General features: G+C 42.8%; 1 protein-coding gene across 1 annotated transcript in view; it reads left to right on the forward strand.

Moving 5' to 3' along the window:
* Positions 1–413: 413 nt before the first annotated feature.
* Positions 414–24,462, forward strand: part of C3H10orf67 (chromosome 3 C10orf67 homolog) — a 110,306-nt gene continuing 86,257 nt past the window's right edge. The window contains 3 exon segments of the mRNA XM_057541956.1: positions 414–521; positions 631–1,055; positions 19,499–19,619. Of these exon segments, the coding sequence (XP_057397939.1) occupies positions 414–521; positions 631–1,055; positions 19,499–19,619 (654 nt within the window).

The raw sequence follows: 24,462 nt of genomic DNA on the forward strand, positions 1-24,462 counted from the left end.
CTAACTTTTTACATAATTATTATGAGAGAGAAGAAAATATTTTGTTTTCCTGTAGACAACAGATTGAAATGCTTAGTTCTAAATTGAAATTACTTAGTTCTAAAACCAGGCAATGACATATTGATGATATCAAAATAGATGTTTGCTATCATTGTCAATGAGTGGTACATAATTTAAAATAAAGGATTAGCAACAGTTTCACTATAAGGAACTTATTATTGTAGAAGCAGTAAAAATGAATTCCACACAACACGGTATAGCTTAAAACGATGCGTTAGTTCTGACCTTTTATATTAAATAGGAATGTAAACCTGATTAATCTCTGCAAAAAAATTTTTTGTCCACGAACACTTACGTTTGTGGCCAACTGGCAGGTATAGGCAATTCATCAGGCTGCCTGCTTCCCTCTTATTATGGGATTGCTCTGAGAGCCCAAGGCTCATTATGCAAAGGGCATCGTTATTAGATGGGTGCACTATTTTTCATCCTCCCGGAAGCTGACCTTTAGCATAGGGAGGAAGGTCAGGAAAGCGAGGGCCGTCGAGCTTCCGTCTAACGTCGCGAGGCGAGGGGTGTTGACGTAGGAGAACAGCTCAGGCAAACACGCCCCCTAGTGCGCGGGCCTCGCAGGAGGCTGAGCTCAGAGCTTTAGCACAGGAGAAGGCGCGGAGAGTTCGGGGCGTGGTGGGCTGCCGCAGGGTTTTCTACAGGAGTCCGGCTCTCCTGGGGACATGTCAGCGGCGGCCTGGCCCGTGCGAACCGAGAGCAGGAAGCCGTGAGCCAGGCGGGCCGTGGAAGCGGCAGCGCGTCGACTCCCGGGCAGTCTCCAGGCCGCCCGCGGCGCCCGCGCCCTCAGGATTCCGGCGCTCTGCCGGTTCCCCGGGAGTCGCCATGGCAACGAACGCCGGGTCCTGGACTCGGCGGGAGGCGCCCGGCCCAGCTGCCACCTCCGCGGCTCCGATGGAGAGCTGTGCCGACGCACCCGAGACCGAGGAGTGCTGGAAGATCATCGAGAACCTCGAGTCCACTATTGAACAATTCCAGTTCAGCCCCAGGTGACCGGCGCGAGCTGCGGCGCCCCGGCCCGCGCTGCCTGCCCCTCCCGCAGGTCAACCCGGCGCCCCACGCCCCTTCCCGCGCTCCACCGCTCCCCGGGCTCCTGGCTCCAGGCCTCAGGGCTGCTGTTTTGATTTCTAAAATGTACTACTGTACACTAAGCACGGACTCTGGAGCCAGACTGCCTGGGTTCGAATCCTAATGACACGCTACAGGGCCCAAGAGTTGGGCGAGTTAGCTGACTTCTGTGTGCCTCGTTATCTCATCGGGGAAGCAGCCGCGATGGTGATGGTGACGCATAGTGCCTCCTTAATAGTTCATAGCGAACATCCAGTGAGTTAATCTGAGTAAGGTGTTTGGAAGAATGCCATACATATAGAGTACATAGTACCACAGAAGTGTTTGCCAATATAACTATCTGTTATTGACCCTTTTCTATAGTTTTTCCATCTCATAATCCTTCTTTGCCCCCTCTGCTCCAGTTTTGTTTGGATAATGTAGAGCTGATGTTTCTTTGGGGGGGGGGCGGGGAAAGGTACTTTACTTTCTAAAAACCTTTTGAAATCCGTTAAGTGGCCTGCACTAGGTTAGCTGCTGTGGAGGCCCTAAGACAAGGGCCTCGTGGTGCCCGGTGGGCTGGCTGCGAGGCAAGCCCCTCCCACTGAGGCCGCTCCCGAGTGGGAAGAAGGGACCAGAGCCCAGTGGTGGGGGCCGACGCAGTGAAATGGTGCCGCCAGACCAGCTGCCCCCCCTCAACTGTATTAAGTGGGTGCGTTTGTTAAAAGGGATCCGAACCTGGTTGATTGGTGGTTGTGAAAACACATATTGGCAGCAGCGGACGGTAGCTCGGTGGGCACGGTGTCTCACCTGTTCTAGTGGTGGCTGAGAGGAATGACTTCCTGCCCTGGGTTCCGCAGCATTCCGTGGTGGGGAGCGTCTCCAGCAAAACGCACTGGCGGGGCTCAGCGGCCAGACTGACAGTGTCAGGGGCTCAGTTAGTGCTTGCGTGAACAAAGGAACCACTGATGCCCGTGTGAGTTTCTCTTCACCTGCAGTGCCGGGGGGTGGGAACTGGGCTGGTGCTCAGGTGTCTGGTGTGAGCGGGAGAGGCTCAGTACTGACTGCAGTCCCGGAATGAGGGAAGAATCAGCCCGTGAGGAAGCAGCGGTCCACAAACCAACATAAGCCCGTCCTTTGTGAAGTTTAGTTCTAGTCAGGAAACCAGCGATAAACAAGCAGACTCTATAATAAATAAGTTAAGTGGTGGTGAGTGCTAAGGGGAAAACAGAGCCGAAGAAATAGTGTGTGCAGTGGGGAAGGAGGTTGTAATTTTAGATACTGTGGTCAAAGAAGGCTTCTTGGAGATGACTTTGGGGGGAAGACCTGCGGGCTGGAGGGGGAACCCTCTCAGGGAACGAAGTGTTCCAGGCAAGACAGGAAGCAGAGGAGAGTGGGCGTGGGTGTCACCAGGAGGCTGGTGCGTCTGGAGCAGGGGGAGAGGAGAGAGCAGTGGAGCTGAGGTCAGAGGTAAGGGGATGGTGCCGGATGGCCTGGGACCTAGATCCTTGTAAGGACTTCAGCATTGACCTTGAATGAGGTGGTCAGATGTGTTTTTTCAACACCGCCAAGCAATTCTCCAATTCTCAGCAGACACTGACTGGGTGTGTCCTGTAGTTTGCTTATTTATTTATTTTTAATTGAAGTATAGTTGCTGTACAATATTATGTAAGTTACAGGTGTACAATATAGTGATTCACAATTTTTAAATGTTATACTCTTCTTACAGTTCTTATAAAATATTGGCTATATTCCCCATGTTGTACATTGTATCCTGTAGCTTACTTAATAGTTTGTACCTCTTAATCCCCTACCCCTGTGTTGCCCCTCCCTCTTTCCCTCTCCCTACTGGTAACCACTGTTTTGTTCTTGTGTCCTGTAGTTTAACTGGAGATAGTGTCAGATTCCATAGGTTAAGGGCGCAGTCCCACAAGACTGCCCCTGTCCTCCCTCTTCAGAGGCCAATTGCAAGTCCAGCTTGTCACCTGTGCTTCTGACAACCAGCTATAACTCAGAGGTTCCTCAAGTTCAGTTGATTTGCTAGAGTGGCTCACAGGACTCAAGAATCCAGTTTACCTACTCGGTTACTGGTTTATTACAAAGAATATTAAAGGATATGAATGAAGAGCCAGAGGAAGAGATACATAGGGCGAGGTCTGGAAGGGTCTGGAGCACAAGAGCTTCTGTCTCTGTGGAGTTTGGGGTGCACCACCCTCCTGGCACATGAGTTCATTCTTGTTCATCAACCTGGAAGCTCTCTGAACTGTGTAATTCAGGAATGTTTATGAAGGCTTCATTGCACGGGCAGAATTGATCAAATCATTGACTTTTTGTGATTGATTCAACCTCCAGCCCTCTCCAGAGGTGGAATTGGGGGTTGGGATGGAAAGTTCTAACCTTCTCATCATGGTTGGTTCCCCTGGCAACCACCCCCATCCTTAGGGACTTTTCAAAAGTCACCTCATTCACATAAAATCAGGTGTGGTTGAAAGGGGCTTCTCACGAATAGCCAAAGACACCCCGTTCACCTTTTTCCACTATTTCAGGAACTGAGGACAGAAGACCAAATGTTATCAGTATAACAAAAGATTCTCTCATTGTGCTTGTCGCTTAGGAAATTCCAAGGGTTTGGGCTGCTGTGAGGCAGGAAGCACGGATGAAGACCAAAATATATATATTTTTATTACAAATCACACTGTCACAGATGGGAAGACAGGAGGGGATTGGAAGAGAGGAATGACATTTCCTCAATTACAATTGTTTTGATATCAGACTATAGTGAGGACATGGGTAGAAACAGGGAAACCAGTTAAGGGGCTAGGACAATATGCTTGGTGAAAAATGACCGTGGTGGTAGCAGGAGTTGGAGGTGGTGAGACTAGTCAGGTTCTAGATCTATGTTGAAGGTAGGACTGATAGGCACAGAGTGGGAGCTGGCTGAGAGGGTGGAGTTGCCATGAACTGGGATGGAGAAGACTAGGACACGAATAGCTTTGGGGGGAATATCATAAGCTTACTTTTGGACATAATATCTCAGATGTAACTCTTAGCCATCCATCGAGGCTGTTAAGTTGGTAGCTGGTTATGTGAGTCTTTAGAGAAGGAACAGTAATTTACCCTGTACTCTTCTGAGTTCTTGGCTGAGACAGCCCGGGTTATAAAAGATTAACAAGAGGAAAGCAAACAAGTTTATTAACATGCATGTCTCATGTATACCTAGGAGTTACCCAGGAAAAATGAGTAAAACTCCAAGTTGGCCCAAGCCACTGCTTTAAATAACCATCTTCAGCTGAAGACAAAAGAAAGACGTAGGGTGGAGGGAGGCCAGTTATGGGAGGTTACCAAGAAGTTCCCTAAAAAAGGGTAAGGTCTGTTATGCAGATTTAAAGGGGTGTCTTCTCCTTTAGTAAGATTCTTTTGTGAGTTAGAGTCATCTTCCTGGTAGGAGAGGAAGACACAAATGGAGAGTTCCTTTATGAATGTAAATTTCTCTTACAAAGGGGTAACTTCTACTCTGTTTCCAGGGCTTCACCTGTGTCTGCAGTTTCTCAAAAATAATTAGCTCAAAATAATCCTTACGCTAAAGGGGCATATTTCGGGGTGCCGTATTCTGCTACCTTTAAAGCCTAAAGTTCAGAAGAGAGGCCCAGGATGGCTGTACCATTGTGGGGGTAATTGGCACAAAGATGCATCTAGAGCTGGGAAACTTGGTCAGATGACCCAGGCAGTGAGTGAAAAGAAGTGTGTGAGCCTTGGGCACATCAAAGTTGTGTGCTCTTTGAAGAGGAAAAAGGTGGAAGCAATATTTTCCTTAGTTAAAATTGAGCAGTACACCATAGTGAAAGTTTGGTGCACTTAATGCTACTTTCTTTGACTAATTTATTAATGAGCATTTGTTAGGATAGATTATTCTAGGATTTAGTGAGATGTGTCATTGCATTCTATTAATAAATATTCATGGATCTATTTTCTATGAGTTAACATGTTAATTTTGGATCTAATTTATTTGAAAAAACCCTGTAATTGCTATTTTTCCAAGACAGTATTTTATGCATAACAACTAAGCTATTATTCAGAAATCAAATTGTTAAACCTGTAAATAAGGACTGTGTAGGAACCACTTAGTTTGTTGTGATGTTGGTTTCCATTCTAGGCAGAGGGGTTGTTATCTAAAATTAGAGACATTTGGAATTTGATGGGAAGCTGAAGAATGAACTTTCATGTTTCACTTAGATTCTGAATGAGCCAGAACTTTCTAAATCAGTCATTCAAAAAGTTAGGACCAGTTAGGGATAGTAGAGCCATAGGCCTGTTCTCACCAGAGATGGAGGGTAAGACTCTGTCACTTCAGGCTTGTGGTTTTTTGTTTTGGGGGTTTTTTTTGGCCATGCCATGTGGCTCGCAGGATCATAGTTCCCCAACCGGGGATTGAACCAGCACCCTCAGCAGTGAGAGCGTGGGGTCCTAACCACTGGACCACCAGGGAATTCCCAGGCTTGTGATTTTTAGATTAACCTTCGCAACTTGAAGGTTCGTATTAGGGGACTTACTGTACTTACAATCTTTGAGCCTCAGCTTCCATATCTTCAGAACAAGAAGGGTAGTTAACCTGAGAAGAATGTGTGTGTATTAAGACGTATATCTTGACTAAGCACATAGGACAAGTTAAACGTTCAATTGTTTTGTTTTGTTTTTTTTTGGCTGCGTTGGGTCTTCGTTGCTGCGCATGGGCTTTCTCTAGTTGCGTTGAGCGGGGGCTACTCGTCGTTGCGGTGCGCGGGCTTCTCATTGTGGTGGCTTCTCTTGTTGTGGAGCACGGGCTCTAGGCGTGCGGCTTCAGTAGTTGCAGCACGCGGGCTCAGTAGTTGTGGCTCGCAGGCTTAGTTGCTCCGCAGCATGCGGGGGAATCTTCCGGAATCAGGGCTGGAACGCGTGTCCCCTGCATTGGCAGGCGGATTCTTAACCACTGGACCACCAGGGAAGTCCGCATTCAATAGTTAAAAAAAAAAAAAAAAAAAAAAAAAAAATTCAACCCAGTAGATTTGATGATCTAATTGGTTTAATTAGGTGATTCATGAATTGGGCAGCATTCTATCTAGCAATTAGAAGGGTGCTCCAAGGGGGTTGTACAAAATGGGAGGTTTCTATAGGAAAAAGAGCTATTAGTGAAAGAGAAGAAAGCATTGCTTTTAGGCTAGGGTTTATCTTTTTGGGGAAAGGGAAAGGCAGGGGTTTTATCATGCAGATTGCCTCTTCTTCCTCTGGGGGCGGAATGGAGAGCCCCCCACACCCCCATGACAGATTATCTTCTTGGTGCTGACCAGAAAATTCCAGACTGGTTGATCAGGGTTACATTTCTGGGGAAGGTTGAAACTGCAAGTAAGTCAAGTATTAAGTCTAGATTTGGTATCATGGGCTTTAGAACAAGTAATGCCATTTTGAGCCTGTGGTTTTCTCTTTAACAGAGTAAATAGGCACTAATATTATTTCTAGACACCCTGGAGGAGGTATCTATAAAATTCTTGAACCTGGTTTTAAAATATACTGTATTACTATAATATTGTGACATCAGACGGAATAGCTGAAAACATTATTCCAAGTTTCTAAATCATATCCTGAAGATATATGTATTTGGGGTGGGTTTTTTTTTTTTTTGCACCTCTTTTTTTTCTAGCTTTGAGATATAATTGACATGTAACATTATATATTTATCATAAAACCTACTCACATTCATAATTTACCACCTACCACAGATCTTTTGCTTAAAGTGGGAAGGAAGGAAAGAACATACGTGGCCAAGCTTATTGAAAAATGCAGCTGAGTAGTAAAAAGGAGCCGCTTGGTGTTGGAAAGGGTAAAGGATTGCATTTCCAGGCTGGAAGGGTGAGTCACTGAGTTCTGTTAAATGGGAGGCGTTGCAGAATATAAAGAAACAGGTTAAGTTTAGGTGGTTGTTTGTATTTATTGTATTGATGTAGCACTCAGAGTCCAAACAGGAGGCAGAAACCTCACCAGTATTTGAACAGGGAACAAACATTTCCCGTTTCTTATTAAATATTAAAGAGGATTTTTAACTAGTAAAAGGTGGTAAAGGTGATAAAAGACCCTCAGCAGCATTGTCGTAGCGAATGCAAATGCAGCTGTGACCCCAAGGGCAGAGGAGGCGTAAGCGCAGAAAGGACTAGATTCAGCAGGCTCCCACCCCACCAAATGCTGAGATTAACACCTCTTGGGAGAGGATGCGGCTGGTGGTAGAGACACCTGCCAGGGGGTGCTGACCAGAGTGTTACCGAGTCCAAGCTTGCTCTGCTCGCCGTACCACAGGCAAGTAAATCGGGAGACAAGGTGTTGAGGCAAGGAACATGACTTTATTCGGAAAGCTGGCAGACGGAAAAGATGGGAGACTAATATCTCCAAAAAAACCCATCTTATCGGGGTTTGGATGCCAGTTTCTTTGATTCTTTGATGGAACAGAGAGGGGGAGGGGGTGAGGAAGTAAAGTAAAAAGGCCAGAAGTCTTGCAAATATCTCCTGGAATGGCCAGCCTCAGGGAGGGGATGTGTTAATTTCTTCTTTCTTGCAGCCATTCCCAAGTGGACAGGGTCAGGATGTTTCCCTGAACAAAGGCACTTTTGTTTAACATTCAGGCAGAGGGGCATGGTTCCCCAAGGCAGGCCATTATGTGTAGAGAGTATCCTTTTAGTGAACAAAAGCAACAGGAAGCAAAGGTTAAAATAAAAGAAACAGATCCAACATGGAGTCTGATTTAGCTCTTCCTGGTAACAAGAGCTGGTCCATGTGTTACCAAGGTCCCGCTGCTCGCCGCTGGAAAGCCAATTGTCGACAGACAAGTGTAGGTAGGAAAGGAAAGGTTGCTTTATTTCGGAGGCCCGCAACTGGAGGCGGGGAGGGCGGACGCCTGTTCAAAGGCCGACTCCCATCCAACTCCGACAATCAGGAGGCAAGAGCCTTTATAGACAGAGCGAGGCGGCTACACGCAGAAACAGCGCAGTCAGCTCTGACAGTCATCTTGAAATTGGTCATCGGTGGTCTAACCTGTGTCATCTCGATTGTTTTAAGTACAGTTAATCTTCAGTTCCAGGGTCGGTTTGTTTCCATTTCTTTGAGGCCAATTCTTGGAATTGTGGCAGCTTACGTCATGGCTACAGCCTGGTCATCACGTAGTTAACTTCTTCCACCTGGTGAGGGTTTCAGTATCTATAAGACAGCTCACGGGATATGGCTCAGAATATTACCTATAGCCCTTAAGGAGGAACTAAAGGTCCTTGACTTTGCTTAATGACTAAACTATTATTATTTGGTCTCCTTCGACTGTTTTCCTTTGTTTCTGCATTTTCTCACTTCTCTGATTAAACTTATTCTTTGGCTAAAGTTTTTCCACAGACAAAATGCAGCCTGAGGACATGGGGTGGGGCAAGTACCATAGGGTCCTTCTCCGTTTCACATGGGCATGGCTTGTTTAGTGGCCAAGGAACTTGGTGAAAGATACAGGCAAGCCAAGGTTCTATACATAGCTGGGAGATCCATATCGTCATTCTTGAAGGTCCTGAGTCCTCAAAAGTCCTGTTTGTTTTGGGGGAGTTGCTGTATTTTTCCATTAATATTTGCCATTGGACATGGAAATGCTGAGAGTTACTCCAGAGAAACTCCTGGGTTCCAGACATAGTTCTTGACTCCACTGTGTACCAACAACCTGTTTTCCTCTTGATAATCTGAATTAATCACTTCAACCAGTAGAGTGCCCCCTTTCTCTGCCTTTGGTTTAGTGGTGTAAGGATCACACAGTGTGGCCAGGTACCAGTTCAATTCACTCTCATCTAATTCAGTGGAAACATTGTTGTGCTTCCTGGTAGAAGCATTCTCCCCTTGGGAACTAAGACCTCCAAGCCAGCAGATCATGAAGTTGCTGGGACAGGAAAGCAGTGATTTTAGGGGTGGATTATTAGGTGTAAGAGTGAGAGGATCCTCTTCCCCTTTTACCCCTCAATTTCTGGACCTGTGGCTGTGGAAGAGATGGCGTCTTGTACTGATTCAAAGTGTAGAGGAAGAATAGTAATTTTGTTGCAGGAAGGGGGACCCCTTCCAGGGCCTGAGAGTGGGCTCTTGTCTAACACTCAGAAATGAATTGTCCGAGGAGACACACATGTTGGCAAAGCAAGAGACTTTATTGGGAAGGGGTGCGTGGGTGGAGAGCAGCAGGGTGAGAGAACCCAGGAGAACTGCTCTGCCATGTGGCTTGCGGTCTCGGGTTCTACGGTAATGGGGTTAGTTTCCGGGTTGTCTCTGGCCAGTCATTCTGACTCAGGGTCCTTCCTGGTGGTACGCTCATCGCTCAGCCAAGACGGATTACAGCGAGAAGGATTCTGGGAGGTTGGTAGGACATATGGGCTTGCATCTCCTCTCTCCTTTTGACCTTTCCCGAATTCTTCCGGGTGGTGGTAGCTTGTTAGTTTCACGTTCCTTAACAGGACCTCCTGTTGTCAAGATAACTCATGCAAGTGGCTACTATCTTGTCTGGCCAGGGTGGGTGGTTTCAGTCAGTGGTTCCCCTAACAATTTTCCTTCTACCCTTTCTATGTTATTGGCTGAGACCCCCGCCACCCCACCCTGTAAAAAAAGACAGATTAACTGGAGAAAAAAAAATACCACCAACAGAAGTTTAATAACATGCATACGTCCTGTATACAAGAGAGATACCCAGGAAAACTGAAAAACTCCCTGAAATGGCCCATGCCATCACCTTAAATATCATCTCCAGCTAAACACAAAAGAAGATGTTGAGGGTGAGGATGGAGCCAGTTATGGGAGGTTCCGAGGAAAAGCATGGTAAACAAGGGGATGGCTGTTATGCAGCTTTAAGTCCATGCCTTCTACATTGATAAGAGTTTCTAGAGATTTAGTCATTCTCCTCTTCCCGGTACAGCCAGGAAGACAAGCTTACAACAGAGATTTTCCTTACAAATGTAAATGCCTCTTACAAAAGGGTAACATTTATTCTGTTTTCAGAGCTTCTCCTGTGTCTGTAGTTTCTTTTTTTTTTTTTAAATATTTTACCATTTTATTTATTTATTTTATAAATTTATTTATTTATTTATTTATTTTTGGCTGCATTGGGTCCTCGTTGCTGCGCACGGGCTTTCTCGAGTTGTGGTGAGCGGGGGCTGCTCTTAGCTGCGGTGCCCTGGCTTCTAATTGCAGTGGCTTCTCTTGTGCGGAGCACGGGTTCTAGGCGCCGGGCTTCAGTAGTTGTGGCACGTGGGCTCAGTAGTTGTGGCTCACGGGCTCTAGAGCGCAGGCTCAGTAGTTGTGGCGCACAGGCTTAGTTGCTCTGCGGCTTGTGGGATCTTCCCGGACCAGGGCTTGAACCCATGTCCCCTGCATTGGCAGGAGGAGTCTTAACAACTGCGCCACCAAGGAAGTCCTGTAGTTTCTTAAAAATAACTAGCTCAAGATAATCCTTATGTCAAAGAGGCATATTTTGGGGTGGCAAATTCTGCTCCCCTTTAAAAGCATGTACTACATCCTATAAGACAGAAGCACATCCTTTCGTGGATTTGTCTCTCAACTGCCATGACTGAGTCTTCAATAAGCCATTCTACCTTTCCACTAGGTCAGCTCTACTGGGTATGGGATATGTGATAAGACTGTTACCCCAAAACTGGGTTCACCTCTTGGTGGGTGTTGAGCCAAAAGACACAACCAAGCCAAAGATTGGGAGAAGGAATGATTTATTACTTGCAGCAAGTAAGGAGAACACCAGGGATCTTTCCCAAAGCAATGTCTCCCCAAACAGCAAGATTGGGGAAGTTTTAAGCTAAGGATACATGCATATTCATGAAGAGACTTGAGTAGAGGAGAATTCAGCATAGAATTGGGGCAGAAGTTGACAGAGTCCAAGCTTTAGTTGATTGAAGTCAGGAGGGTCAACGTCATCATTCCATCCTCCACCTGGGTGGGGGCCTTAGTTCCTGCAGAACTCAAAGATATATTATTATGTATGTCTCTTGAGGAGGAACTAGGACCCTGTTTTATCACTGACCTATTGTTTCTTGACTGCATTTCCTTTGTTCCTGCATTTCCCTCACTTCCATAAGGTCATTAATTATGGAGACCTGTTCAAGGGCAAGCATTGTGGGCAGGCTTAGATCACAAAATGGCTTAGGCCAAAAATGGCTTCTCTTATGTCAAGAAAGCCATGCCTGGCTCTCTTTCTTCATGAACCCTCCTACCTTATCTGCTTATAAGACCAATCAGTTCCGTGGGCATGAGTCCATTGCTGTACTTCTTTTGCTGTGAAATAGAGTACCTTGTTAGAAGTGATGCCATGCCCAATGTCATGATGGTGGATAAGGCCTTCTGTGAATCAATGGATGATGGTCCTGATCTCAGGTGGCCTCGGCCTGCAGTGGCATGAAGCAGGATTTTGGTTCCCGGCCAAAGATTGAAGTCAGGCCTCGGCAGTGAGAACCCCAAATCCTAGCCACTAGACCACCAGGGAACAGTGGCCAGTGACAAGGCCCTGGCCTGTACGGCTTTGCAGAAAGTGAATTTCCACAAAGAAATGGGAAGTAGTGAAACAAAGTGTTTATTAGGAGGAAAAAGAGTACGTGTGGATAGACACATAGGCGGCCTCAGAGAGAGAGAGTCGTGCCCTCGTGGTAGTTTGAATCACTTATATTGGGCATTTCTTCTGGGTTTCCTTTGGCCAATCAACTTGCTTTGCCTGGTTCTGAGTCCGTATTTGTTTCATCTCAGGGTCCTCCCCTGCGTGCGCGCATCTCTTAGCCAAGATGGATTTTAGTGAAGAGGCCTGTGGGTAGGTTGACGTCACTCCCTTTTGACCTCCAAGGAGCCTTTCTGCTCTCGTATAGTCAGGAGGGTCTCCTTGACCTCAAGAATGAGAAATATGTGGTCTCTTATCTGGGCAGGGCTCAGCTCCTCCTCCTCTTCAACTTGGAGTATCTGTCCACAGGGGACAAACCCCAGCTGCTCAGCCTGGGGCCCATCTATCTCCTGCCTCAGTTCTGTCAGATGCGTCATGGTCAGGGAATGCAAATCCATATCCAGTATATGTCTATCCCAATGAGGATGATGGGAGAGGTTCATTGTTATCAACCTGCCACCAGGTGGCTGGCTATCCTCACTAGTAAATATTGCCATATTAGGGGCTCAGTGCCATGTTAGGGGCTCTCTACGTGGGCTGATTAGGCGCTCAGGGCTTGCAGCAGTCAGGCCAGCCTTGGTAAGGAGAAGTCCATTTTTTTGAACTCCATCCCTGACACCATGGCCATTTTGTTGAAGGGCGATTGAGCGAGAACTGGGGTGGCTGTGGAAACTGACTGATATGCACAGGGTGTGTCTTGCTGCCTACCTGATTACTGAGCACTTTTTCTGCAGTGCATCATTGGTGAGCATTCACATGGGGCACAAAATTTTTACAGCCCGTACCCGTTCTTAAAGCCTCATCCACGGAACTCTCCCTTAGACTTGCTTGTCACCAGTCTCTCAATCTTGTTCCTTCCAAGTTCCTGACCATCCAGTTAAGCCTTTAGCAGCTACCCATAAATTAATACAGATGTGTGATTCTGGCCATTTCTCATGCAGAAAAAGTAGTAAACCAAATGTACTACTTCAGGTTCTTTTCAGTGGGAGGATTTTTCTTCATGACTATTCTTCAGGGTCACCTCCGAGTGAGGCTGTAAGACGGCAGGTATCCACCTTCTGGTGGCAGCTCCATCGTTAACCAGGCTTGAGTTTTTTCTTCCTCAACCCATCATCCAGAACTTCCCATGAGGCCATAGCTGTGGATTGAGGGGGAAGAGGCACAGGGCCACTTACTCCTATAAATTGCTTTCCTTCTGCCTGAGTCTGGTGTCTTATATGCCACTCCCACCTGATGAGAGATTGAAGCTGCTCTTGCCCAACTTCATGGTTTGGCGGTTCAGACAAAACCCAGTTTGTCCTGGGAAACCCAGGCCATAAGGTCACCTGGTGACTCATGGTTAGGCATTCAGTCTCTTCCAAGGCTCAAAAGCAAGCTAGAGGCTCTTTTCTCAAAAGGATGATAGTCATCTACACAAGAGGGCATAAGATTTACTTCAAAACCCTGGAGGTCTATGCTGCGATTTTGTGATGGGTGCTTGCCAAAGGGTCAACCAGATCATACCTGGTTGTTCCAGACACTCTTGAGAGTCCCATTGTATCTGCTTGTTCGTGACATCCAAGTGGAAGAGCAGCTTGCACTGCAATCTAGATTTCTCTTACTCTAGGCTCCAATAAAAGTAGGCTCCTTACTTGTGACTTGGAAAACGGGTTGAAGTAGCACACACAAATGTGGTATGTGTTGCTTCCAAATTCATATTTCATTGTTCATTAAGGCCTAAAATACTGACAGTTCTTACTGGGTGAAATTGGTAAAATTTGAGCTTGCTTGAAGGATGCACATGACTTTTAAAAAATAGTTTATTTTGAAATAATTTCAAATCTACAGAAAAGTTGTCAGAACAGAACTAAGAACTCCCATATCCCCTTCACCTAGATTCTTCAGTTCTTAACATTTTACCATATTTGTTTTCTCTCTCCTCCTCATCCTCTCCCCCTGTACACATTCACACACACATACAAACACTCAGACATTCATTATTATCAGTCTTTTTAGAACCTTTTGAGAGCAAGATATAGACATGGTTCCCATCACTCCTAAGCATTCAAGTGTGTTTTTCCTAAAAGGGATACTTTCCTACATGACCAACACAGCTCTCAAATCATCAGATTGACATTGCACAGCCCGATAACAAGCCCCTTTCAAGCTATGCCAAGTGTACCAGCAATGACTCTTTCTTTCCTTTCTGGTCCAGCATCCTATCTAGGAGTGTGTGTTGTCTTTAGCTATCCTGTCCCCTCAGACATGTTCAGCAGGAAGAGTTCCTCAGCCTCTCCCTGTTGTTCATGTCCTTGACACTTTTTTAAAAAGTATAGACATTCTGTAGCATGACCAGCTCTACCTGGGTCCATCTACTGTTTCCTTATAACCAGACTCAGGTCATGCATTCTTGGCAGGAATGCTGGAGAAACGGAGTCTTAACCACTGGACCGCCAGGGAAGTCCTAGTAGTCCTGTTCTTAATTTTTCAACAAAATATCCTTTTCCTAATCAAACTTCCACTGACCAGCCTTAGCCTTTAAGCTAAGCTTAGCCCTAGCTGCCATTGATAACTCCCACCTTAATCAGTCACCTCTATGGTGGTTGCCAAATGGTGATTCTGTTTTCATCATTCTTTTCTAATACATTTACTAGAGCTTCCCATTCTCATTTATCTGTTTATTCATTCATGTATGTCAGTGTGGACTGCTGGATTCATATTTCATTCAATAGGTTGTAAGCTGATACTTTAATCATTTGTTTATTTATTTTAATTATTTATTTTATTTATTTATTTTCGGCTGCATTGGGTCTTCATTGCTGCGCGCAGGCTTTCTCTAGTTGAGGCGAGCGGGGGCGACTCTTCGTTGCGGTGTGCAGGCTTCTCACTGCGGTGGCTTCTCTTGTTGCAGAGCACGGGCTCTAGGTGTGTGGGCTTCTGTAGTTGTGGCATGTGGGCTCAGTAGTTGTGGCTTGCAGGCTCTAGAGAGCAGGCTCAGTAGTTGTGGCACATGGGCTTAGTTGCTTCGAGGCATGTGGGATCTTCCCGGACCAGGGCTCGAACCCATGTCCCCTGCATTGGCAGGCGGATTCCTAACCACTGCACCACCAGGGAAGTCCCTCATCATTTATTTTGATGCTCAAATTGTCCCAGATATGGCCAGTGGGAATCTCTTCAATCTAGTTTCTGTGTCATTCTCAGGTGTCCTCATCATTTTTTGAGTATTTCCTCGCTTTCTGGAATAACAAGATGTTCCAGTCTCATTTTATACTTTTGTTATTCCAGCTTTGGAACCAGACATTTTTCCAAGAAGCCCTGGTTTCTTTTAGTGCAGAATGGTATTTAAAAACCCACATCTGAGTGTTCAGTGTGCTTATTGTTACTGGGGTGTCATTGCTTCTAGGCTCTCATATTGGACAGAACTAGAAACAAAGGTATATAAATATATGTACATATGTATGATATATGCACACATTCATATGCACATATATGTACCTATCACTATTTATCTATCTACATACATAATTATAAAACCATGCCCTCATGCCAGAACTTCCAATTCCATTACATTGTCTCAAGGTATATTCTAGCCTACTCTTTTTTTAAGTTTGTAAATATCATTTCAGGGACTGAAGAACTTGACTTCTATCATCTTCAGTACATTTACACGTCTGTTCAATGTATCCAATCTCCCAACCATGTGGGCTGTCTCCTCTGCCTGCTGCCTCTGTGCTACTGCCCCTATTCTCCCAACTGCCCTCCATCCTTGGCTACTGGAACTGTTGGCCTTCTCCTCTGCATGGCTCCCAACCTTTTTCATCATTGAACAATTGACCCATCTCATTGGCCACCATGTTGATTCCTGTCCTCTGGGAAGGGAAGGGAAGGAAAAGGAAGATGGAAAAGAAAGTGACTACCTATGGTTTTGATAGGTAGATCTGTAGGGAAACTTTGTCCTAGGCTGAGGTACTGCCGAGGTACAGATGTATTTTGGGAACTTTTAACAGGAAGATGTCTGACAGGTGAGTATGGTACATGGGGTATACTTAATGAGAGATGAGGCTTACCACTACCTCAGAATATGTAACATGTTTTTGTTTACTTGTTTACTGGTTGTCTCTCCCATTAGAATGTAAGTTCCACGAGAACAAAAACTTTGCCTTGTCCACTGCTGTTATCCTTGGTGCCAAAAAGAGTGCCTGGCAAATAGTAGGTACTCAATTATTCTTTGTTAAACGCATGAAGCTCTGAAAAGTAGTTTGCCTGCATACTTTGGAGGTCAGAATAAGAAGATTGAGTTTAATTTTCTTAAGCAGGGGAAGGCTATCAAAGTCCTCCATAGTGGGGTAGTGGTACAACCTGAGTTTTAGTAAGATACCTCTAGGAACAATGGGACTGATAGGTGAAAATGACAAAAGATTTGGAGACGCAGTCATTTTAGGAAATGTTTATTATCTATATTTTGTGGGACGCTTGTTCAGAAGTATAAAGATTTTATTTTTATTTCATGTTTTAAAAGATTCCAAAATGTGTCATAAAAGAATTTCGTTAAAATTTCTAAAACACATATTCTAGAAAAAAATTTACCACACGGGACAGTTTGTCATCAATATTTGTCATCTTTGAAAAGTACCAGGAACATTTTCCCTGAAATTTTATGTCATCACCACTTAAAAGTTGGTTTCTCCTATTTGTTATAAATTGCTTTAAAAAGTACATTAAAAATTTTTTATCATAATTGATCATATGATTCATCCATTTCTATAGTTCAGTACAATATTGTACATATTTAATTTTAACATAGTGATTATAATTTAGTAGTGGTTTTCACAAATTATTTTCAAAAATGGTTATAGATTTTAGATAGACACGGCCTTAAATACTGGTGATCTTTTCAGTTGATTGCTATATCTTAGTTTTTTTGTTTTTTTTTTTAAGGAATTGAATACAACAAGCGTTTATCAAGAGGATTTTATGGGTCAGGTACTTGTCAAGGACTCTGCAGTGTGTGAGATCTTACCCTCCTTACAAGCTAATATGTTTGCTTGTTACTGTTTCATGGCTGTTGGCAGAAGACATGACTGCTGGGTCAGAGACAAAGGACTTCATCATGGCAAAAGCAGTATGAGTGGTTCATGTGTATTTGCATTGATTCCCCATGCCCCCTAAGTTCCATGAGGGTGTCACAACAGACCTACCATGGATGTCTATACACAGTAGTGAGTTGTATTAAAGGAGAGGATCCCTGAGCTTGGGGGGTTCACCACTTCTGCAGTAAGGAGTAGCAAGCCTGCTTCTTGGCAGGGGAAAGACATTACCTCATCCCTCAAGGTTGCTCACTGCAAACACAACTCAGGAATGGCCCAAGGAAAGAGTGATCAGGGCCTTTGTACTCTTGGCATGCCCAGAAAGAACATGCAGGGACGCTTGGGCCAATGGAGATTGCCTCTCCCAAAGGTACTGTGTTAGTGAGAAAAAAATAGCCTCCTAAAATGAAGTAGGCCAAATCTAAAATACAATTTTTTGTGGGAAAACACTAGAAATTTTAATTGAACTTGAGATGTACGGCATTACGGATGTTCCCTCTGCACTGAATAATGCTGCTGACTAGGTCTGTCATCAGTATAATGTTGATGGGTGTGTGGAAGGCTGGTTGAAAATTTAGTGGGATTAGTTGAAAATCATTACAGTGTAGTGAATATCAAAATCTAAAAAAATTTAAATTTAGCCTTTCTTGATTGAATATTGCTATGCTTTTATAGTTTTCTCTACATATGATTTTAAAAACTGTGATATTTTCAAAACATAGTGGTGATAGCAACAACCACTGTCACAGCACCAAAAATGGGTAACATTTCGTGAAGGCTTACTGTGTGACATACACCATTCAAAGTACTTCGCAACTCACTATCCTGACAATAACTCTATGAAATAGGCACTATTCATTTTGCATAAGAGGAAACTAAGGCACAGAAAGGGGAAGTAATTTACATAATGTCATATCGAATATCAGGATGCTTTCAGCTACGGTTGACAGAAACTCTCACAAATTGTTGATTTATTATATGACATTCCAGGAAGACCAGAAGTGTGATGGGTTTCAGAGTTGAGTCAATGGCTAAACAAAGTCAGCAGTCGAAATTAGTTCCATCTTTTTAAAAGCTCGTCATCTGTGTACTGGCTTTGCCCTCTGGCTGGCCCCTCTTGTGGTCACCAGATGACTATGCCAGTTCCTGGCTTCATTTCCACACGTGGCAATGTCCAGAGTCATAGAGGAAGCCTCTCCCTGGTGCTTCTGTGTAAAAAGCTTTCCCACAAGCCCCCAACAGATCTTTTCTCCTGTCACACTCGCCAGAACCGAGTCCCACGCCCACCCCTAAAATATCTGACCAGAAGAATGGGATCACTGTGGTGGGCTGAGACCAGACGAGGGTTACCCTTGATTACTGGGAATTACTGAGTTCCATGGGAGATAAATCTGAGGCTCTGCCAGCAGTAAAAAGAGAGGGCTTGCCATGGGGTGCCCCCCATCACGGTCTGCTCCACCTGGTCAGCAGACAAGTGAGGGGTAGAAACACAGATACTCTGTCTACAGAGCCTGCACTAAAAAGTCTGGGAATTCTACTTGAGCTTTCACGGCTCTCTTTTTTTACCTGACATTTTAGAAACCAATAGTTGTGGTAAGTTTGGTCAAATTGACAGAGAGAGTACATCCAGAAAACTGGCCTTCTTGTTACAGTTTGAGATGCCCGTCGTTAAAAGTCTGTAGGAGGACATTACAGATACTTGCTCCTACTTAGATTTTTTGGGGAATTCTGTTTAAAATCAAATACAGTACAGTGGTGTGATTATCTTAAAGAAGAAGTTCTCAAATTTTTTGGTTTCAGGACCTCTTTACAGTCTTAAAAATTATAGGGTCCCTCAAAGAGCTTTAGTTTATGTTATATCTATTCAGAGTTACCATATTAGAAATTTTAAAGGAGAGACGTTTAAAATCATGATAAACCAATTCTGTGTTAGTATAAATAATGTATTTTAAAGAAAAACAAACTCTGTTTTTCAAAACAAAAACTTTAATGAGAATAGTGTCATTGTTTTACATTTTTGCAAATCTTCTCAATGCCTGGCTTAATGGAACATAGCTGAATTCTCCTGTCGGCTTCTGCATTCACTCTGTCATCCAGTCACATAACCTGTAGCCTCTGGAAAACTCCACTGAACACTTGTGAGAGAATGATAATGGAAAAGGCAGATAGAATCTTAATATTGTTATGAAAATAATTTTGACTTGTGGATTCCCTGAAAGAGTGTCCTGGAACCTCCAGGGGTTCCTCAGACCACACTTTGAGAACCTCTATCTAAAAGTAATTTTGCTTGCTATGCCCGTGCATAATTTATAATGGCTTCAAGCAGAAGCACATATAAAATGCAAATAAGATATTAAAAATAGGCTCATAAATTGGTTATGTCTCAGAAAATGGAAATAAGATGAGTATCAGTGGAGCAATGTGCTAGTGTCCAGGGAATCTGATAATCCAGCAGAGTCCTGGGGAAAACCCGTAGTCATGAGAAGATAATTCAGTGGTTTCCTCACTTCACCAATCCTTTGAATCTGTAAAATATGATTTGCACGAAATATGCTCACTAAATATATTTTTAAGGAAATATCTATTATATAAACCACAGTTAATCTCTCCTTCCTCCCTTTTTTTTCTTTTTCAGATTTAACATTTCAGATGATTTGAAGGTTGGCTTTTTCAGCACAGACCATGCTACTCAAACGGATTCCAGTGAGATTTTGCCATTAAAAGAGTTGAGTTCATCTACACAAAAGCTAGTACAGGTAAATCTGGATTTATTTTGAAACTTCTGAGATAATTTGTGGGTACTATTTGCCTTTATGTCTTTCCTTGACAGAACTGAAATGATTAGCGTTTTAAAAATATTAGTATCTTTTACACACTGAGTTGGATGACAGTTGTGTTTTTTAAAATTATTAGTATAAACTACTACTTCTATTTGTGTCATATGTATGTCATGCTTATATATGTTAACTTGTTTAGTGAAATGTTTTCTTACTCTCTCTGGAATTCTTTTGATATCTGTGAACATTTTCTATTTAGGATATTTTAAAAAATTACAAAATATTTTTGGCATATAGAAAAATGTCAAGAATAATATACAGTAGTGAATAACTGTGTCACCCATGGTCAGGGAGGAAGAAATTTTCCTCTGTCCCTCTAGGTTCTTCTGGCTGGTCTAAGAATTAATTGACATGCGACAGATTAACAGGAGAAAATCCAACAAAAATTTAATAACTTATATGTGGGAGAGACCCAGGAAAACTGAGTAACTTGCTAAAATAGCCAAAGCTCTCACCTTCAGCTAAGGACAAAGGAGGATGTTGAGGATAGTGGTTTGGGACTTCGTAGGAGAGGAAGACAATTAACATGAAGATGGAAAAGCAAATATTTGGTAAACAGATGTTTGCTGGGCCATGCAGAGACAGTGGGACACAGAGACGAATTTTAACTGACTTTGCTAGGTTCCTCCTGGTCTACACAGCTTGTGCGTATTATACTATAGTTATCTATGGTGCTAGCTCCCTTCCTGGAACAGGTCCTCTATCTGCATTCTTCTAGGAAGTTATGGGGAAGGTCAAAGGTTCTTCCTGAGTCTTTGGGGCCTTAAAAATAATCAGCCTAAATAAATCCTCATGCCAAAGAGACACAATTTGAGGTGGCAGATTTTGCTCCCCTACACTACCATGCAGCTTTTTCAGATCTCCATATTCTATCATATTTCCTTTGGGGCTTTAAAAAAATTTTTTTTTAAATTTTATTGTAGTATAATTGATTTACAATGTTGTGTTTATTTCTCTGTACAGCAAAGCTTTGGGGCTTTTTTGATTGTAAAGAAACAGAACATTTCATACACATTAGATATCAAGAGTTATTATTAGAAGTCCTAATCAATAAAACTGTGACACAGGGTGGCATACTACTACAAATACTTTAGGTTGCTTTGCTTCTGTTTTTTCACTTAACAGCGTAACTTGGAAATCATTTATGTACGTTGGTACATAAAGAGCTTCCTCATCTATTTTACAAGTACATTGTATCACAAACTGGCATCATTTATTTAGCTATCCTCCTACTGATGGACATCATTTTGGTCGTTTCAAATCTTTTACTGCAATGAATAGTTCTGTACATACTCACATGCCAGTAAAACTGGGATGTAAATTCTTAAAAGTGAAATGTCTGAGTCAGAGGATGCGTGCATTAGTCATTGTGAAGGATGTTGCCAAGTTGCCCTGCATAGAAATTATACCAATTTACACTCCCACTTTTGAGGATGTCTCTTTTCCCACATACGTCCCAATTTATTGTCTTCTTTCATGCCTTCAGAAAAGTGTTATAACTTTATTCCTTTGCAACTAGCGTTTAAAGAGTAAGTTCTGGTCAGTAGAATTTAGCTGGAAATATTGTGTGGCCGCTTTGGGCAACCTTTAAGGCACAGTTCCGATGCATTGTCTGCCAATTTACTTCTTCCTCATCCCATCCCTCTTTCCTTCCTCTCTTTCTTTCTTGCCTTCCTCTTTTTACTTCGGTGCCTAGACCATGGATGCTACCAGTTACACCATGATTTTGAGGTATACAGAAGACTAAGGAGATGGAAGGATCTTGGGTCATTTTCACCACCTAGTGAAAGAGAAGTAAACTTACCTCTCTTTTATGCTTCTGTTATTTGGATTTTTTTAATATAGCTGAACCAAAATCTGATGCAATATGCTTAAATCAGATTAAGGATGTTTCTTTATTTCAAATTAGTGAGAGACATTTTTTTAAAAAAAATCATGAATGGCTGGATTTGAATGCTTTTCATGGATCTGTTGAGATGGTCATACAGTCATATGGTTTTTCTCCTTTATCTGATGATGTGAAGAAATTTGATTTTTTGATGGTAAACCTGGAACGAACCCAACTGGACTATAATATTTCCTTTTGCATTGCATTATTTGCTGTTATTTTACTAAGGATTGTTTTCCATCTATGTTCGTAAGTGAGGTTGTCCTATAATTTTCTTTTCTCCTTATGCTGTTGTTGTTCAGTCTTGGTAACAAGGTCATAGTATTGTCATAAAGTGAGTTGGGAAGTGTTCCCTAGTCTATTCTCTGGAATTACTGGCTTGAGATTGGAAGTATCTATTTCTTCAGTGTAAAGTTGCATGTAAAACTGTCTGTGCTTATTTTTACTGCTATTGTTGTTTTGTTATGGTTTTATTAAAGTTTTCTTAAATCTTCTTGGGTCGGTTTGATGTTATATTTTTCTCCAAAATATTCAAATTGTTGGTTATGGTGTTGATTATTGTCTTTGCATATGGTTTTTAGGTCTTTATTGTATCCGTAATTATATTTCTTTTAAAATTCTTAATATGGTCTTCATGCCTCCTCTCTTTTTTCTTGATGAATCCTGACAATGTTATCTATTTCATTAATTTTTTTCAGACCCAACTTCTGGATTTATTAATCCTTTCTATCATATTTTTATTTTCTAGTGCATAAATTTCTTTTCTTATCCTTATTATTTATTTATTTATGTGTTTTTAAAATATTTATTTGTTTATTTATTTAATTTGGTTGCATTGGGTCTTAGTTGCAGCAGGCAGGCTCCTTAGCTGCAGCTCTCCAGCTCCTTAGTTGCAGCATGTGGGCTTCTTAGTTGTGGCATGCGAACTTTTAGTTGTGGCATGCATGTGGGACCTAGTTCCCTGACCAGGGATGGAACCCAGGCCCCCTGCATTGGGAGGCTCGGAGTCTTATCCACTGCGCCACCAGGGAAGTCCCTCTTATCTTTGTTATTTAATTCCTCCTACTATCTTTGGTTTACTCTGTTTTTCTTTTTCTAATTCCTTGAATTGGATCTGGATATTAGTTGGGATGTCATATAGCTCTATGTACAGACAGTGCAACTATATTGACTTAAAAGGAAGTCTTGGGTTAGAATATCTGAGTTACAAGTTAGGGCAGTAGCTCCTGATGTCATCTGTGTACCAGATTCATTTTGTCTTTTCACAGGTCCATCATTAGTGCATGGATTTCGCTATCATATTTCTGACTTCAACAGTAGCAAGATGGCTGCTCCGTTTCCAGCCTCCATCTGCCATTTCACAGAGGAAGGAGAATAGGGGAGACGTGGAATGGGGTGGTGGTAGCGCTACTAAAAAAGCAAAACCTTTCCGTCGAAAACCCCAGCGTATTTATCGTTGGCCTTAACTACATCACATGACCCCTTTAACTGCAAAGGGTTCTGAAGGAGTGAGTATGTTGGCGAGGCACATTACCGCCCCGACAAAGTCATGCTTCTCTCAGTAAGGAAGGACCTGTGTAATGGACACGGGGCTCTTAACTATCCATGCCTACAGGTCATTCATTTTGAAGCTCCCTTCTTTCCTTTCATAAACATTTAAAGACAATATAAATGACAATATTTAAGACAATATAGTCCTACTAATTATTTTTTTAACGTCATCCCACAAATTTTGAGATTGTAGTATTTTTATTAGTATTTAGATTTAAGTGCTCCAATTTCCCATTTATTTTGTTGGCCCATTGTTTAATAGAAGTTGGTTAGATCTCCAAGCATGCTCTTTAGTGGACTGTTATGTTGTTGAGTTTTAAGTTCAGTGCTTTGTTATCAGCGGACAGTCTTTGTGAGATGAATTATTTGGTCTTTGTTGCGATTTGTCCGAGGCTTTGTGTGAGGTCAGTCTCATTATTGTGCCCTGGAAATGGGAAATTAAAAATAACCTGTATTTGTTGAGTGTATATATATATATATATATATGTATCTCCACACACACATATGTACTGTGTGCATATATACATATATGCACATACACATATTGTCCATTTTGTTCAATATTAATATACCTATATTAACATTCTTTGGGACATTGTTTGCCTGGTTAAACTTTCGTATTTCTACACTGACCTCAGTTCTGTGTCATTGTATCTTAGGTATGTCTCTTGTAAATTGTGATCCATGGGAGTCTTAGGCCAGTAGGAGTTTATTTGACCATACCAGGATTTCCTGTCCCTCCCTTCTTCAGAACAAGCCGTCCCATATAGGGCTGGATCTTCTAAAGGCAAAGTCATTTCATCTTGTCCCTGGAATTTAAGGAATTCTTTAAGCTTTCACTTGCTCTAGAATTTTTTTTCTTATTTCTCAAAATAGTAACCTTCATAAGTTGACAGCATGGTGTAAAGAAGGAGTATGAGTCAGTCACAACTCTGTTCAAATCTGGACCTTCCGCTTACCGGCCACGTAATGTTGGACTAGTTAGTCACTTAACCTCTCAAAGTCTTGATATCCTCACCTGCAAAATAAAACCTTCCACATAGTATCAGGATGCTAAAATCGAGCTTCTTCCAGGATGCTAGTAGCCAGGTATCAAATTCCAAAGTGAGTGTGAGATGCCATTTGCAGAATTTACGAAGAGAGATGTTACACATCAGATCAATGACTCGTAGCTCTTTAATCAGACCAAGGATAATAAAAACGGGGATCAGGAGGTGAAGGGGAAAGATTGCCGAAGCCATTTCTTTAGGAAACACTATTGCCATGCTCTTTCTGGGAGAGGGCTAGCAGAAGGGCTCTTCCTCAGCTCAAAGCCGGTAAGGC

The sequence above is a fragment of the Balaenoptera acutorostrata genome, chromosome 3 (assembly GCF_949987535.1).
Source record: "Balaenoptera acutorostrata chromosome 3, mBalAcu1.1, whole genome shotgun sequence".
Classification (NCBI taxonomy): Eukaryota; Metazoa; Chordata; class Mammalia; order Artiodactyla; family Balaenopteridae; genus Balaenoptera; species Balaenoptera acutorostrata.